We start from the raw sequence: 14,068 nt of genomic DNA on the forward strand, positions 1-14,068 counted from the left end.
GTCCAGTAGTGTCTTTGGTAGCTGTTTCATTTTCCTATTGGACAGGATATGATTGTAAATCAGAGAACTTTGAGAAAGTTTGCTGAAACTTAGTTCCTTCCACGAGAGGAGCATTTTTCATTACAAATGAAATGTATTTTGTCTGCAATGAAAAGAACAGGATATAGAACTCCAATACGGCCTTGCAGTGGCTAGTGTTCTGGACAGGAGAAGCAGCACCGTGTATATATTCTTTCTGAGAACAATAAGTTAGCGTTCATCACTAAGGCATCTGTCAGCAGGAGCTGTAGTCAATCTAAGTGGATGGGACTAAACAACAGAAGAATGCAAAGTCACATGAACTGTGACACGTAAGCTTTTTATTTTGTGATAAAAATGTTTTCATATAAATCTCATAACTACTTTTGGAGTAAATTTTTTAAAAAAGTAAAAACAAGGCATGCATCTTCTTGATTGTTACCAGGAAAATGCGGTCATTTTAACAGTTATGGGTTCTTCATAAACAGAGAGGTAATACCATCTTTAACAGAAAGAAACAGGGGAAACAGAGGGACAATAGAGTACCAAAAAAAGCTATCCATGGGGGATACAAACAACAAGGTAAGCAGATATGCCCCTCCCCCCCAGCCGGTCGCCATACATTCAATGTACTTAGGTTCTTAAGGCAAAAAAAGAGAACATTATACCTTTGGTTCATTACTACAGAAAAACAGAAATAAAGATCATGGATTGTACCTAAGCAGCGTGCTCATTGATTATCTGCACCAACATGTGCAATTCACAGTCTCTTCTTCCCTTAGAAGTTCCCTCAAAATGTAGGTCAGAATTGACTGCTGCAAAATTCCTGCTCTTTAGGGCAGGAAAAAAGGAGGTTTGATCAACGGAATTTAAAAATCACATACCACACATGGGGGATGGGTAATTGTGTTCTGTAAGAAAACAGTCTTCACCAAAAACCGAGTCAGAGAACAGCAGAGAAAGAGTTTCTCAATCTTCTTACAATTGGAAACACTTTGTGATTATAGACAGAAGGGATCTTTAAACACTAACAAAGGTGTTAAAATTGGTGGTCGGCAGTGTTCTCACACTGCTTAGGGACCCTTGTTGTTTTTGACTGCCTACTAACTTTACAACTCTAAGACCCCAAACATGGGGCTCTTAAGGAAGGAGGGAAAAAAATTAGGCTTATCTTTACATTTTTAATGGGCTTCTAAAATTGCTGGCACTTTTGGTGGCAGAAAATTAGACAGTAGTGGATAGGGAAAGTAGATTAATTATAGCCTAAATTTAGGAAACAATTTTCATTTAGGCTCACCTATCTGGGAACAGTTTTGAATCATCTGAATCATTCCAGATGAAGTACCACTGTATTCCCTTAAAGTAGGTAAATAATGCAATTATCTAGTTGCCTCTGAAGTTGGCTAACAGAATAAACCAAACACAAACTGATCAAAAAGATATTCACCCTTCAAGAACTTTTCTTGCTGATGATTTTGAAAGGTAGAGAAAATCAGCTGAACGTCTTCTCATTCCAGCAGGGATTTATTAATCTCTCCCGGCCTAAAAACAGAGTTAATGGAGTTTGGAAGCTTTAAATATTGCTGTAGATTTTAGTGGGACCCTTTGGTCATCCGCTGCTAGTCCTAATTGCCCCCCAAATGGGCAGGTTTCCACATACAGCCATATGAGATACTTCAGGCTACACCTCTAGGATTTGATAGAAATAAGGACTGCAGTTATTACCAAATGGATAATTCACCCATGAATACCTACAAAGTGACCTGGAAGAATGAATTCCCAAGGGTCTCTGGAAACGTGAGGAGTCTGTTATGGCTTTACATACAGGATCAGGGATCATCCTCTAAACAATCGGAAGAACAAATATTCCCAGTCCTACAGCTAAGGCTGACGGTCACGATATTGATCTAGTGAAGAGCATGAAGAAGGCCTAAGTGCTGGTTAATGCTTGAGGTTGGACGGCCTGCCCATGCATAAGTGACAAGGGTAAAACTGGGACAGACCTAGAGAATTTTTTTAAAAATGAGGGTGAAATTACAATTCGAAAGCCACGGAAGCAAATACATTTGCCATTCTTAGCATCCATGAAGGGAGGATCCTTCAGAAAGACTAGATACTAGTCTTCAAAAAGGGATGTTCTACTTATTCTAAACAGATATGATTAATTTGGGGTGTCTCCAAAAAGAGCAGCTGCCATGGCCCAACATGCTTCCCACAGGTTCACGTGGCAAGTTTTGGGAGTGGGCTGAGAACAGACCATTTTTTCTGGAGAGATGTGGAAAGCTTAAAGGTGTACACAGAATAAAATGGGAGGGAGGGAAAACTAGCCTAAGGACCTGGAACTAGAGAGAAGATTACGAAGGGAGCACTGGGCAGGGAGGTCACACAGGGTGTTTTGACTTTGGGCTTCTTCATGGAGAGGTGAACGGCAGGAAGAGTCCAACAGCCATGGGTCTGATAGAGAACTTTTAGCTGGAAGGTGAAATAGAAAAGAATACGGCAGAAGAAGGCTCAAGCTTCTAGCAGTGAGTAAAGAGAGTGGGCCAAACACCCACTGGAAGCAGACATCCCAGAAATGAAAGAGGTCCTTTCTCTTTTTGTCCATGTATAATTACGCGTATTTATGTGGTCCTGACCACTCTCCCCCACTGAAGGTGGCTGACACTGGAAAGCAGGTGGGGAAACGGGAAACGTTTTCGCTCCCCTTGCAATAAAAACATATCGCCCCTCCATTCTCCCTCTGGTTAAAAGACAATGAATAGAATGGGATATGGACATTCCTTGAAGAAATAGACTTTGCAAAGTTGCGGTGAACATTATAACCGAAACAAACCCTATGGGGCTCCTGGGGGCATTTGCAGATGCAAAGAGAAGACTAAACTCACCTTCCTGGGCAGGAATGATTAAAAGCATTAAATACATACATAGAGTTCTAGAACATATACAGGTGTGGTTAAACCACAGGTGAGACATGTGGCACGAGAACTACTGATAAGAAGGTGCAGAAATGCTAGCACCTAATGAAGGGGAAGGGATGTCTAAGGCTAAGGCAAGGAAAGCCTTTTTTCGGAAGGCGCGAGTTTTCAAGAGGGGACTTCTGGCTTCTGGTCAAACTGCAGAAGCTGCAGGAACTCAGGGCTTCACGTGTATTTCAAGTTGTGAAAAAGGAGAGACCGGAATCGGAAAACTTGGCAGGTCCCCAAAGGGGAAAGAATATGCACGATGCGATCGACAGTTCTGAGTTCCCAAATGGCTTGGTGGGCAGGAAGGAGCCCCGACCCCCCAGGAAAGCAATGCCCCCGACAGATAGGCAACGAGGTCCCCCACTTAACATCGGAGGACGCAGAGAGTCCCTCCCTCCGGGAGAACCATTTCCAGAGTTTCTTCATTTTCATCCTGGATGACCTTCATTTTGTTCATCAGCAGCACTAACCACATGCCCGTCAGTTCAGTCTTGGCCCCGGGGGTCGCCCTTTCACGCATACACCTGCATGTTGGTGCGTGGGGGGGGCTCGGCCATGTGCGCCCCGGGCCCCCGCTGGCCTCCGCCCGAGCCCCCGGGAGTGGGGCTGGTGGTCACGTCGGACCAGTCAGAGGCAGAGTGAGGGGACGAGCTGGACCACTGGTCGGGAGACTCTGGGGAGGGGGTCAGATAAGGGTGCTCGCCCTGAAGATGGCCGCTGTGGCTGGGTGTCCGCTCGGCGGCGGTCGAGGAAGCATAGCTGTGCTGGGACGGGGGCGTGGGATACTTACCCACAGAGCTGGGGAACGGGTGGTATGGGGGGAGGACAGTCTGAACTGCCTGCCCATCCTGCTGGGGCATCATGCCCGTGGGGAACGCCACACTTGGCAAACGAGCCACGTCAGGGATCTGGTACATGGGCAGGGGACCAGCCACAGCCGGAGGGCAAGTGGGTGGCTGGGTAGCCCCAGCGGGCTGGGCAATTCCACCTTTGGGGATCAGCTGGAAAGTCATGATGGGAGGCAGCGGCTCTCGGGAGGGGGCCACGTGCTTCCCGTCAGGCTGCCCTGGCCGGCTCTGCGGGGCCAGGACGGAGTGGGCCCCCTCGGCCGGGGCCAGAACCATTCCGAACATCTCATTGTACTGGGTCTCGTTTATCTCCATCCGACTCATCCAGTCGGCTGGGACGGCGACCGGGTGCAGCCTGCCCGAGCTGCCACCGGCACCGGCGGGGGCCAGGTGATGATGGGGCAGCAGCTGACTGACCGAGGGCAGGACGGTGTTAGCCCCGTGGGGCAGGGCCTGCATCTCGTGTAAGTTAGAGAAGGACACCGCGTGCTGAGTGTGGACTGGCGCGGCGGGGGCCAGCATCGGGCTGGGTGACGCCTGCAGGAGCCCGGGCGATGTGATCATGGGAGAAGACGTGGTGTCGGAGACGTAGGTGTGGGGGGACTCCAGGGAATCCACCGGGGACAGGGTCACTGAGCTCTCTGAGAGCTGGCCCTTGTCGCTCAGGGACTTCTTCCTCCGCCCTCCCTTGGAATCTTTGGCCTCTTTGGCAAGGTTGGGCAGGCTGGTGGGCACGGCGCCCTTGGCGTGGGGGCGCCGGGGCTTCTTGCCCGCGGGGGTGTGTTTCAGGTTGAGGAAAGACCTGTTGGCTCCACAGATGACGGGGGAGAGGGCTGAGGTCAGCATGGCCCCAGGGGGACTGTGGGCCACGTTGTATTCATTCAGAAGGCGCACGATGTCATGGTGCATGCGGTCTCGAGCCACGTCCCTGGGCAGGCGGTCCATGTGGTCTGTGATGTCCCGGTTGGCAAAATGGTCCAACAGAATCTTGGCTGCTTCGTAGCTGCCCTCTCGAGCGGCAAGGAAAAGAGGCGTCTCCTCCTGCAAAAAAGGGCCCCAGAGGACATGCGTTAGCAGGGACATCTTCCAGGCCATTCTGGACCAAGAATCTGGCCAACACTTCTGCTTGTTTAAGAAAGCAGGTCAACTTCCCAGGGGCCCAAGAGGAAGGGAGGCGAGGGCCAGAGCAAGAACAAGATCATCGCACCCGCTGAGACTAGAGACCAAGCATGAGCATCACGGTGAAAGGGAAGGAAAGTTTGTAAGAGCAAGGAAAGCAACAGAGAAGCATAAATGAGGAGTGGGGGGACATGAGGGACAGAGAAAGGAAAAAGGTAGAGGGAGAGAGTGAACGTGCAAAGAGCCTCCATGGAGCCAGGGGCCAGTGAAGCACCCACAGGGCAGCTGCTGCTCCTTCAGGCCTGTTGGGGGGCCCTGGCCAAGCTGGATGCTTCTGCTCAGTTTTCCTATGGTCACAGCCTTCTGAAGGGGAGAGAGACAGCCCGAGAGCCCGCAGAACTGAAGGAAGCATGGGGAAAGCGGTCTAGGCTCCCAAAGATCCCCAGAAGGGTCTGTACCTTGTTGTCCTGCATGTCCCTGTTGGCCCCGTTTTTCAGCAACACCAAAGTCGCCTCCACGTTGTTGACAGCAGCTGCCCAGTGGAGAGCAGATTTCCCTGCACATGGGGAAAAGTCACTTCAGAAGGAGACAGAGATCGGGAAGCTTGGGCTCCTGATCCGCCTAATGACCAGAGACCCCCCCTCCTGACCCAGAAGGATGCTGCTGTACGCGAGAAGCTTCGGTGACTCAGGAAACTTCCCTTAGGAGACAGCAGGAAGACTATGGCCCAAGGGGGCCTTCATCTTCCTGGGATCTCAGAGACGCCTTTAGAAAGTGCACACAAAAAACCAGGCCCAAGATCTAGCTGGCCAGTGGTTCTGAGCTTGGGCTGTCAGAGGCCAACCGTATCACATCAATTCCACATCACAGTAATGGGAAGGCGATGCTAGTCCTTGGTGGCTAGGCTAGGCCCACAGCCAACCTTCAAGCAGCCTCGCTCAGCCAGAGAGGGGCCGGGAGGTGGATTATTTCTCAGCCACTGCAGCGCCACTAAGTTGGAGAGGGATCGTAATCAGTGGTGAAAGGTCCCTCAGAAATAAAGTCAAAGGTCCCACAAGGCTTGGAGCATGTGGGGTTCTAAGGAAAGCGCTCTATGCTGAGGACAAAAATGGATCCCAGTGCTGCACTGGCAGTCTTGGGAGCTTGCCTGGGTGAGTCCCTATGGATTTATGAGAAATCGTGCACTACAATTAGACCCTGGATGAAGGCTGTGATGAGGTGACGGACCAACTTCCTCACAACTGCTGCGGAGATACACATGGAAGACAGGCCAGGAATCTACAGCTCTGTTTGCTAGTCCCCAGTGACCAACTTAGCCCTCCTCAAAGGGTCCTACTCCTTGGCATTCTCATGGAGGCCACAGCTCCCCCCCAGATCATCCCTCCCACTGTGGTTACCATGGTCGTCCACTGCATTAACATCTGCTTGGCAGTTGATCAGCTCAGCCACCATCCCTTCTACGGCCAGACGGGCGGCTAAGATCAGCGGCGTTGTCCCATCATGCATCCGAGCATCCAGGTCTGTCACACGGTTACGGATCAAAATCTGGGAGGGGACAGGTCAGGTCATGGGACGGAGGCAGAAAAATGCATCAGGACAACGAGCTGGCGGGGTGGGACGGGGATGAAAGACCCCCCATTACCATCTTGGGCGAGACAAAGGCCTTGAAATGATAGGGGTCCCTTTGGGCTCTAAAATAATATGTAAGGTGTAATGGTTAGAGCCCGGCCTGGAGTTTCCTCATCTGTAAAATGAGCTGGAGAAGGAAAGGCAGACCACCCCAGTATCTGCCAATAAAACTCCAAATGGGGTCATAAATAGTTGGACAGGAGTGAACATAATTGAACAAAATATGTGAGCTACTGACTCCATTTGTTTCTTTTGCCTTAACATTGTTATGTAGAAAATGGAGAATATACCTGCTTCTACTTTTCTCACAGAAACGCTACCATGCAGCACTCTGAGAAGTATAGAGCATTAAAAGACTATGAGGCGTTCTCTGGTCCTTTCCTCCCAGACACTTTACCTGGAAAACACCTTGAGCATCAGCAGCCACAGCGGCGTGAAGGGGACACCGCCCCATGTTGTCCTGGGCGTTGGCGTCTGCCCCAGCATCCAGGAGGCGTTTGGCAGCATCTGCCCTCGAGTACCGAGCCGCAAGGTGCAGAGCCATCTCCCCGGTCCGATCGGTCTGGGCCTGGAGACTGGCCCCCTGGTAAACCAGGTCTGTGATGATGTTGGCTGAAGAGTCATCCGCTTCTTCATCATCCTCACTCAGGTCGGAGCTGCCTCCTCGGAGGGACGCCAGCATCAGCGGGGTGCAGCCGTCTGGGGGAGAGGACAGAGATGCATTCTGAAGGAGACGGAAGACCGTCCTCCGGGGGCCACGCTGCAGCTGGACGCTGCTGGGCCTGAGTTCTAATTTGGGGAAAGGAGATCCCCGGAGCACTTATATACTAGGGCATCAGCACAGTTTTGGCATTTTTGTCTGGTGCTCTTTCTTGGGAAAGAGCAACAAGAACAGAAGTATATACATCCCCTTATTCGATCTGAACATTGTTAATCAAAATGACATCTCTATCCAAGCTCCTAAATAGTAAAGGTAAGATAACCCACAAAAGAATTTTTAAAAATCCAACTCTGACCTGAACATTTCAGAATCACCAACTATATCCTCCTCTTTCTTTGGCTTAACTGACTTATTCTATTAATTTCGAAGACTAAGTATTTCCTATCTCTGTACCTTCCTCCATCTTCCCCCATTGACCACACACTATTCTTCATGTCCCCAGGATGTCTTTCAAGGCTTTTTCTATCTGAATGTGCTCTACTTGAAGCATGGACATCTGTCTCCTCCTCTTTAGATTCTTGTGCATGTGCCCATGCTGTTTGTATTATTATGTATAATATTAATTTATATGTAGAATACATGTAACTTATATGACATATTATGTTTATAATTTATATAAAATTATATGTTTCCAGAGGGGGAACATCAGAATTAGGGAGGGGATCACTTAGAGAAAGCACTTAGAGGAAGAGTCCTCCGGGCACCAACCTGGTCCCCTGACATTCACATCCAGCACATCCACCTCTTGCTCGGCTTGTGGTGGGGTAAGGGCTAGGGACGGGGTCCTCCGGATATCCGCAGCTTCGAGGTGCTGCTGTGTCCACTGGCGTCTATCTATTGGGTCTCCTTCTTCTGAAAGTAAAGCTTGGTCTTCCGCCTGGAGAGAAAGTAACAATGCCCACTGCCAATAAACACGAGCATCTGGAGTCCCCTGCATCTCCATACACAGCCTGCTCCTCTCCCAGGGGACTCACCACCTGCTCCACCTTCTCCTTTGGCCCTCCGCTCAAGGCACAGGGTATGCAAAATGAGCTTCTTAGTCCTCTTACTTTTTACAAGAAGACCACTGAGAAACAGAGCCAGGATGAGACTGGCTCTTTGCCCAGCAGGTTTAACTTTGTGGCCAGAGGGCACGTGGGAGCCAGGGAGGCTGTTGGACTTTTTCCTGCTGAAGCATGAGGACCAAGCTCCGGTCTCTCTCCTTATGGGTGAGTCCCTTATGGAAGACCCTTTCCCTCTCCTCCCCCCAATCACACACACTCCAGGGCATCTTCCTTCTACAGAAGCAGGGCATCCCCAAGTCTAGAGAGAATGGGACGGCTTCTCCAGATTGTTACCTTGCTTCTCTTAGGCTGGGGTGCGCCATCGTCAGCCCAATGGTCGTTGGTGCTGGAGTCAATTAAATTGCCCTCTGACACTTGGACCGACAGGCTTCTAAAGAGTTTTTAAACAAAGAAAAAAGGAGGATGTCACAGGCTGACCCGAAGTGAGTAAATATGCCCAGACAGGGATCGTGACTTAAGGATAACTCAGTCTGAACAGCCAGAATAATGTGACCCAGTGGACGGAGCTGAAGACCTGAAGGTTAACAAGGGCTAGTTTGGGTTTTATGGCTTCTCGGCTCCGTCAAGAGCAAGGAGGAGACATTTCTTACTTCAGTCCCATCGCATCTTGTCCAACGGGCTCCCGGCGCGTGTGGTTGTTGGAATCCCGCCGCAGGATGAACCCTTCAGGTAGCCAGAGCGAGCCGTGCTTACGCTTGCGTTTTGCCATGATCACTCCCAGCAGGATTACCAAGAGGACGATGACGACGGCCACAGCCAGCAGGTAGAGAAGCTGGGTTGGTTTGGGATCCAGAGACTCACCTGGAGAAGCCCAGTGGATCCACAGATTAGCCAGGTACATGGTACATTTCAATGACATCCCTGTCTTTTTAAAAACCCAGACATCTTCCCTTCTCCTCTGCAGTGATGAGCCTTCCCCGCCAGCCCATGCTGTTCCCTGCTCCCCACCCCAGCCAGTGCCCACACCACTCACTCAAGACGGACACGAGAGGGTAGGAGAGGGTGCCCTGGATGGCATGAGAGGCCAGCAGGGGCTGCAGCGGCATCCGTGTTTTTGAAGCACTGGTCTGACGCTTGGACACACTGGCGGTTATCAATCTCTAGGAATACTCTGGAGCTGTGTAATGGAGAGGATGAGAGCAGGGGGTGAGCTAGCAGTCTGGCAGTCACCACATCAGAGGGATGAATGAGCCCTGTTTCCTCTGGGCCTGTCATCACTGTATTCCCTTCTGGGCACTGCTTTTAGAAAGAGCTCGGGCACTGGCCCCTGCCCCTAAGTACCCAAGTTCCCAGCCCCTGTCTGCCGGCACTAGACCAAACTCAGGAAAATCTTTGGACACCTCAGCCAAAGCTTTACATATTTATCCCCAACACTGTCCATTGGATCTTAGTAGAACCAGAGTGCCTTTATTCAGGGGCAGCCAGGTGGCGCAGTGGGTAGAGCACCAGCCCTGAAGTTAGGAGGACCGGAGTTCAAATCTGGTCTCAGACACTAACACTTCCTAGCTGTTAACGGACAAGTCATTTAACTCCAATTGTCTCAAAACAAAACAGACAACCGAGTGCCTTTACAAACCCACTGCATGCTCTAGACACTTCTCCTTCCTTATTTCCTTAAGGTACTGACAGGCTTTGGGTAAACTAACTCAGACTGATGGCTTAATGAGCTATTCTACTCCTGGGGCATTGTCATATTAAAGGGCTCCTAAAGAGGTTAATGCTCAATTTAAAAAAGATTTAATGACTTCCAGTGGAATTTTAAGCACCTGTGAAGCTTAGGGGGGTGCAAAGGAACATGTGTGAGGCTAGATATGAACTGATTGCAAATCACATCACGTAAGTATGATTCTCCCTTCCATGGAAACTCCAGCCATAAGACCTCCTCTCTGTCTGACAGACAGCAGATGCTGCTCTAAGTCAATGGTCTCTTTTGGATACAACATATCTTATGGACCGAGTTAAAATGTTTTGTTTGAAATTTGGACTTCGAGGGGATCTCTGTATCCATGTTTTAGTAATAATGATGATGATGATAAATCCGGCCATCAGCCTACCCTGCCACTTCCCGCTCCTGCTCGTCGGGGAGAGATCTCCGGTTTATCAATGACTTTCTGTTCAGGTTGGCTGGGGTCTTCTCGCCATAATAGGGGAACACCATGAGAGCCCCCTGAGAGTCTCGTTTGATGCGCAGGTTGGTGTGAAGCAGAGTGCCCAGTGACCGCAGGAAGCTGTGGGCATCCTGGAGCAGCTGCTCAGGGGGCAGCAGCACCACAATGACCAGGGTGCCCTCCGCGAGGTTCTCGGGCTGGTCGGTGGCGCAGTCCAGCCCGTCCCAGCCGCACTCTTCGCTGTTACAACCTTGGTCGCAGTGGTTGTCACTGAAGTGGTCGGCACAGTACTTGTCATATCTAGGGAAGAGGCGGGCAGGGCAGAGAGAGAGAGAGAGAGAGAGAGAGAGAGAGAGAGAGAGAGAGAGAGAGAGAGAGAGAGAGAGAGAGAGAGGGGATAAAGGCTCAGGAGGGAGGATAACTGTTTTATCACCAGGTCACTTACCCATACTGAAGGGCTAGCTTCTGTCCCATTTCTTCCCTTAAAGGCCTTCCTCCAACTACTCTTTCAGCTCCCGTACCATTCACACCCTCATTTTAGCCTTAATAATACCCTGCTTTATATTACTACTGAAAGGCTTTCTCGGTATCACCTTTTCCAACAAGAGTGTAAGCATGAAGAATTTATACTTTTTCATTCTGGGATCTTTACAGTGCCCACCACAGAACAGATACTCAGTAAATACATGCTGAATGAAAGAGAAAGAATGAATGAATGGTGAGGTCTCAACTCCCAGTTCCTGTCTCAGGATACTATGTGCTCTGTGTTCAACTAAGTTTTTTTTGAGTAAAAAGCCAACTCTTGATCATTCATGGCTTAATTCAAATTCCATTTTCAAGTCTCAACCTCTTTCCTCAAAAGGTATTTGGTTAGAGCCAAAAAAAATGGGAGGGGGAGGAGAAGCAAAAATCAGCTAGTTTGGTTTCTCTCAATTTTTATTTTCATTATCCTCTGATTTCCATCGCCCTCTAATGTCAAAAATAATCATGAGAAAAATGAGACTCGGATAATGGCTCTGAACAGTTGAGAGTTGGGAACCATTTCTTCCCCAAACAGAGCCGGATATGGAGCAGGAGGAGGTTCTATTCCCCATAATGTCAGGCCCTAGGAGTAATACTACAGTAGCGACTGCTGCTCCTGATTAAGAAGCTTTTGGAGAATACCAGTTGGGCATTATTTGCCAGATGCAGGGGGGGAACACTGCGTCAGGGAGTGAAAAGCAAGAGGATCTGATTTTTACCCCCGCCACTAAGTAGCTGTGTCCCTTGGAGCAAGTCCATTTTGCCTCTCTGACTGTGTCCTCCCTCATGACCAGAAGCTAGCTGCTCTAACCTAATGCCATGGGATTGTAAACCGTCAAATTAAACGCAGTTTTAGAATCGCCTTGAAAAGCCTAATATAATGGCATTAAAGAGTTTCTATTCTTTGCTGCCTTAACCATTAGGTGGACTAGAAAGATCATCAACTATTTAATCAATTTTAATTAAATTATCCAAATAAAAATTTAAAATTAAATTATGAATATTAACTAGGCGGTAAATAACCCTGCTAATGGTTTTGGGTGGTGTGGGGTGCTTTCCACACCACGGCTCCCTTGCAAATCCCCAAGGGGCTTTTATCTAACTAGAAACTCCTGATGGATCTGGGGGAACCCAAGGTGGGTGATGGGAAAGAGAGGGGTAGCAGAGGGGAGTACAGACCTTTCCATCCATCCTGCAGCAGGTTAGCGTACGAGGCCGCCTAGGAGCAGGGCTACACCACTTCCAAAAGTTATCTCTCCCAGGAGGTCAGGAGAGCAGCAAGTGAGAAGGCAGAGACAGGCAGAGCAGAGAAAGAAGGGGGTGAGTGTGCAGGTGGACCAGCGTCCCCCGGGCCTCGGTCAGCAGGGGAGGGTGGTGTGAGGGGCTCGGCCCCGGCAGGGGAGGTCTACAAAGCAGAGGCAGCTTGGGCTGAAGCGCCGGAGCGGTTAGGAGCAGAAGGGAGAGAGACGGCATGGGTTAGTGACAGAGCTGCCGCTGGGCTTCCCGGGACCCCCGCGGGGCCCTTACTTGCACGTCTTGCTGCTCCCTTGGCACTCGAAGTTGTCAAACAGGCACTCGGCCGTGTTGCACAGCTCGTCGCACTGATGGTTGATGTAATTCCAGCAGGACAGGGGGGAAGAGCAGTTGGCCCAGGGGTCCTCCATGGTGAGTGAACAGTCCCCCCCATCCCACTGGCAGGCGTGACTGTTGCAGTCTTCGTCACAGACGCCGTCCCGAGCCTTTTCGTCGCAGTGCTGGCTCAGGCACGTGGGCGCGGGGCTGTTGGTGGGGCCCGTGGAGAACTCGCAGTGGCTGCCCCAGAAGGACGGGGGGCACTGGCAGGTGTAGTAGGGGGGCTTCTTCTGAGGGGAGCAGCTGCCGCCGTGCTGGCAGGGGCTGCTGGCACATCCCGTCTCGCAGTCCTCGGGCCGAGGGCAGAAGCAGCGGGGCCCCAAGGTGGTGTGCACACACTGCTCCCCTTTCTTGCACTTCATGTGTCCACAGGTACTCTGGCATCTTGCCCCTGAGAAGCCCTTTGGAGAAAAAGAAATGAAGGCCGAGGTAAGAGCAGGGAAGCTGTGGGGAGGTCTGCAAAGGGGCAGGGTCTGCTGATCCAGACGGGGTCTGCTCAAGGAGCGAGGGCTGTTCCCCTTTCAGCCAGTCCCAGGAAACAACACTAAACTAGAGGAAGGTAAATCTAAAGGACATGGGGACGGCAGTACTGAACAACAGGAACCGGGATATACATACATATATATATATTTTTTTTGCCATGGGGAGATCCCTTCCAACCATGAGAATCAGGCCCGTCAGAGTGAGCTTGGGCTCTGGGATTTTATTCATCTACATAATATGGGCTAAATATCCTCAAAGGAACTTTACACTCTAAATCTAGGGCCCTGTGGTGCTATGATAATGATACAGCATTTCCTGCCATACCCAAGTCTAGGTTACCTTTTCTAATTACCATGGGAACACATGGAGTTATTAAAAGGAGAAATAAATCACCCTGGGGAAACTAAAGAATCTCAACCACCCAAGTGTCCCTCATGCTCATACCCTTTCTAGATGCCTCAAACTCGGATTCATTTGGGAGGTTTAAATGAGGTGATGTCACATGGGGAGAGCAAGTGGACGAGCCAGGAGGGGAGCTAAGTTACACGGCACTTACCGGAGGACAATGGCAGATGAAGCCGCTGGGGGTGTTGCTGGCAACAGCACAGACGCCTCCGTTCAGACATGGCATCTGGGGACAGACGTCCACGAAGGTCTCACAGTGTCGGCCTGAAAGGCAAACTGGGTCTTAGATCCGGGGTCAGAAAGGGGGCTTCAAAGGGTACCTTCAAACTGCCCCGAGATCTGCTGGCAAAGAGCTGGGCCGCACACTGGCCACGGAGCCAGGGAGCGAAGAGAAGGAAGACATTTGACTATCTGCATGAAGTTGTAGGAAGAACCCAAAGCCAGAAACCAGAGAGTTATGGGTCAGAGTCAGAAAATCAATAAAGATACATAATTGATTCTCAGATTTCAGGGAATCACTTAATAAATCACCTCTTCTTAGATTAACTATCTCCTT

The 14,068-nt window shown here is 50.2% G+C and overlaps 1 protein-coding gene across 1 annotated transcript in view; it reads right to left on the reverse strand.

The window, feature by feature from the left end:
- Positions 1 to 339: 339 nt before the first annotated feature.
- Positions 340 to 14,068, reverse strand: part of NOTCH2 (notch receptor 2) — a 164,346-nt gene continuing 150,617 nt past the window's right edge. Inside the window, 12 exon segments of the mRNA XM_074263252.1 lie at positions 340 to 4,870; positions 5,407 to 5,504; positions 6,346 to 6,493; positions 6,975 to 7,276; positions 8,007 to 8,175; positions 8,636 to 8,732; positions 8,953 to 9,163; positions 9,336 to 9,393; positions 9,395 to 9,479; positions 10,417 to 10,770; positions 12,520 to 13,025; positions 13,664 to 13,776. Coding sequence (XP_074119353.1) covers positions 3,494 to 4,870; positions 5,407 to 5,504; positions 6,346 to 6,493; positions 6,975 to 7,276; positions 8,007 to 8,175; positions 8,636 to 8,732; positions 8,953 to 9,163; positions 9,336 to 9,393; positions 9,395 to 9,479; positions 10,417 to 10,770; positions 12,520 to 13,025; positions 13,664 to 13,776 — 3,518 coding nt within the window. The 3' untranslated portion in view covers positions 340 to 3,493.

This window comes from Sminthopsis crassicaudata, chromosome 4 (genome assembly GCF_048593235.1).
Source record: "Sminthopsis crassicaudata isolate SCR6 chromosome 4, ASM4859323v1, whole genome shotgun sequence".
Classification (NCBI taxonomy): Eukaryota; Metazoa; Chordata; class Mammalia; order Dasyuromorphia; family Dasyuridae; genus Sminthopsis; species Sminthopsis crassicaudata.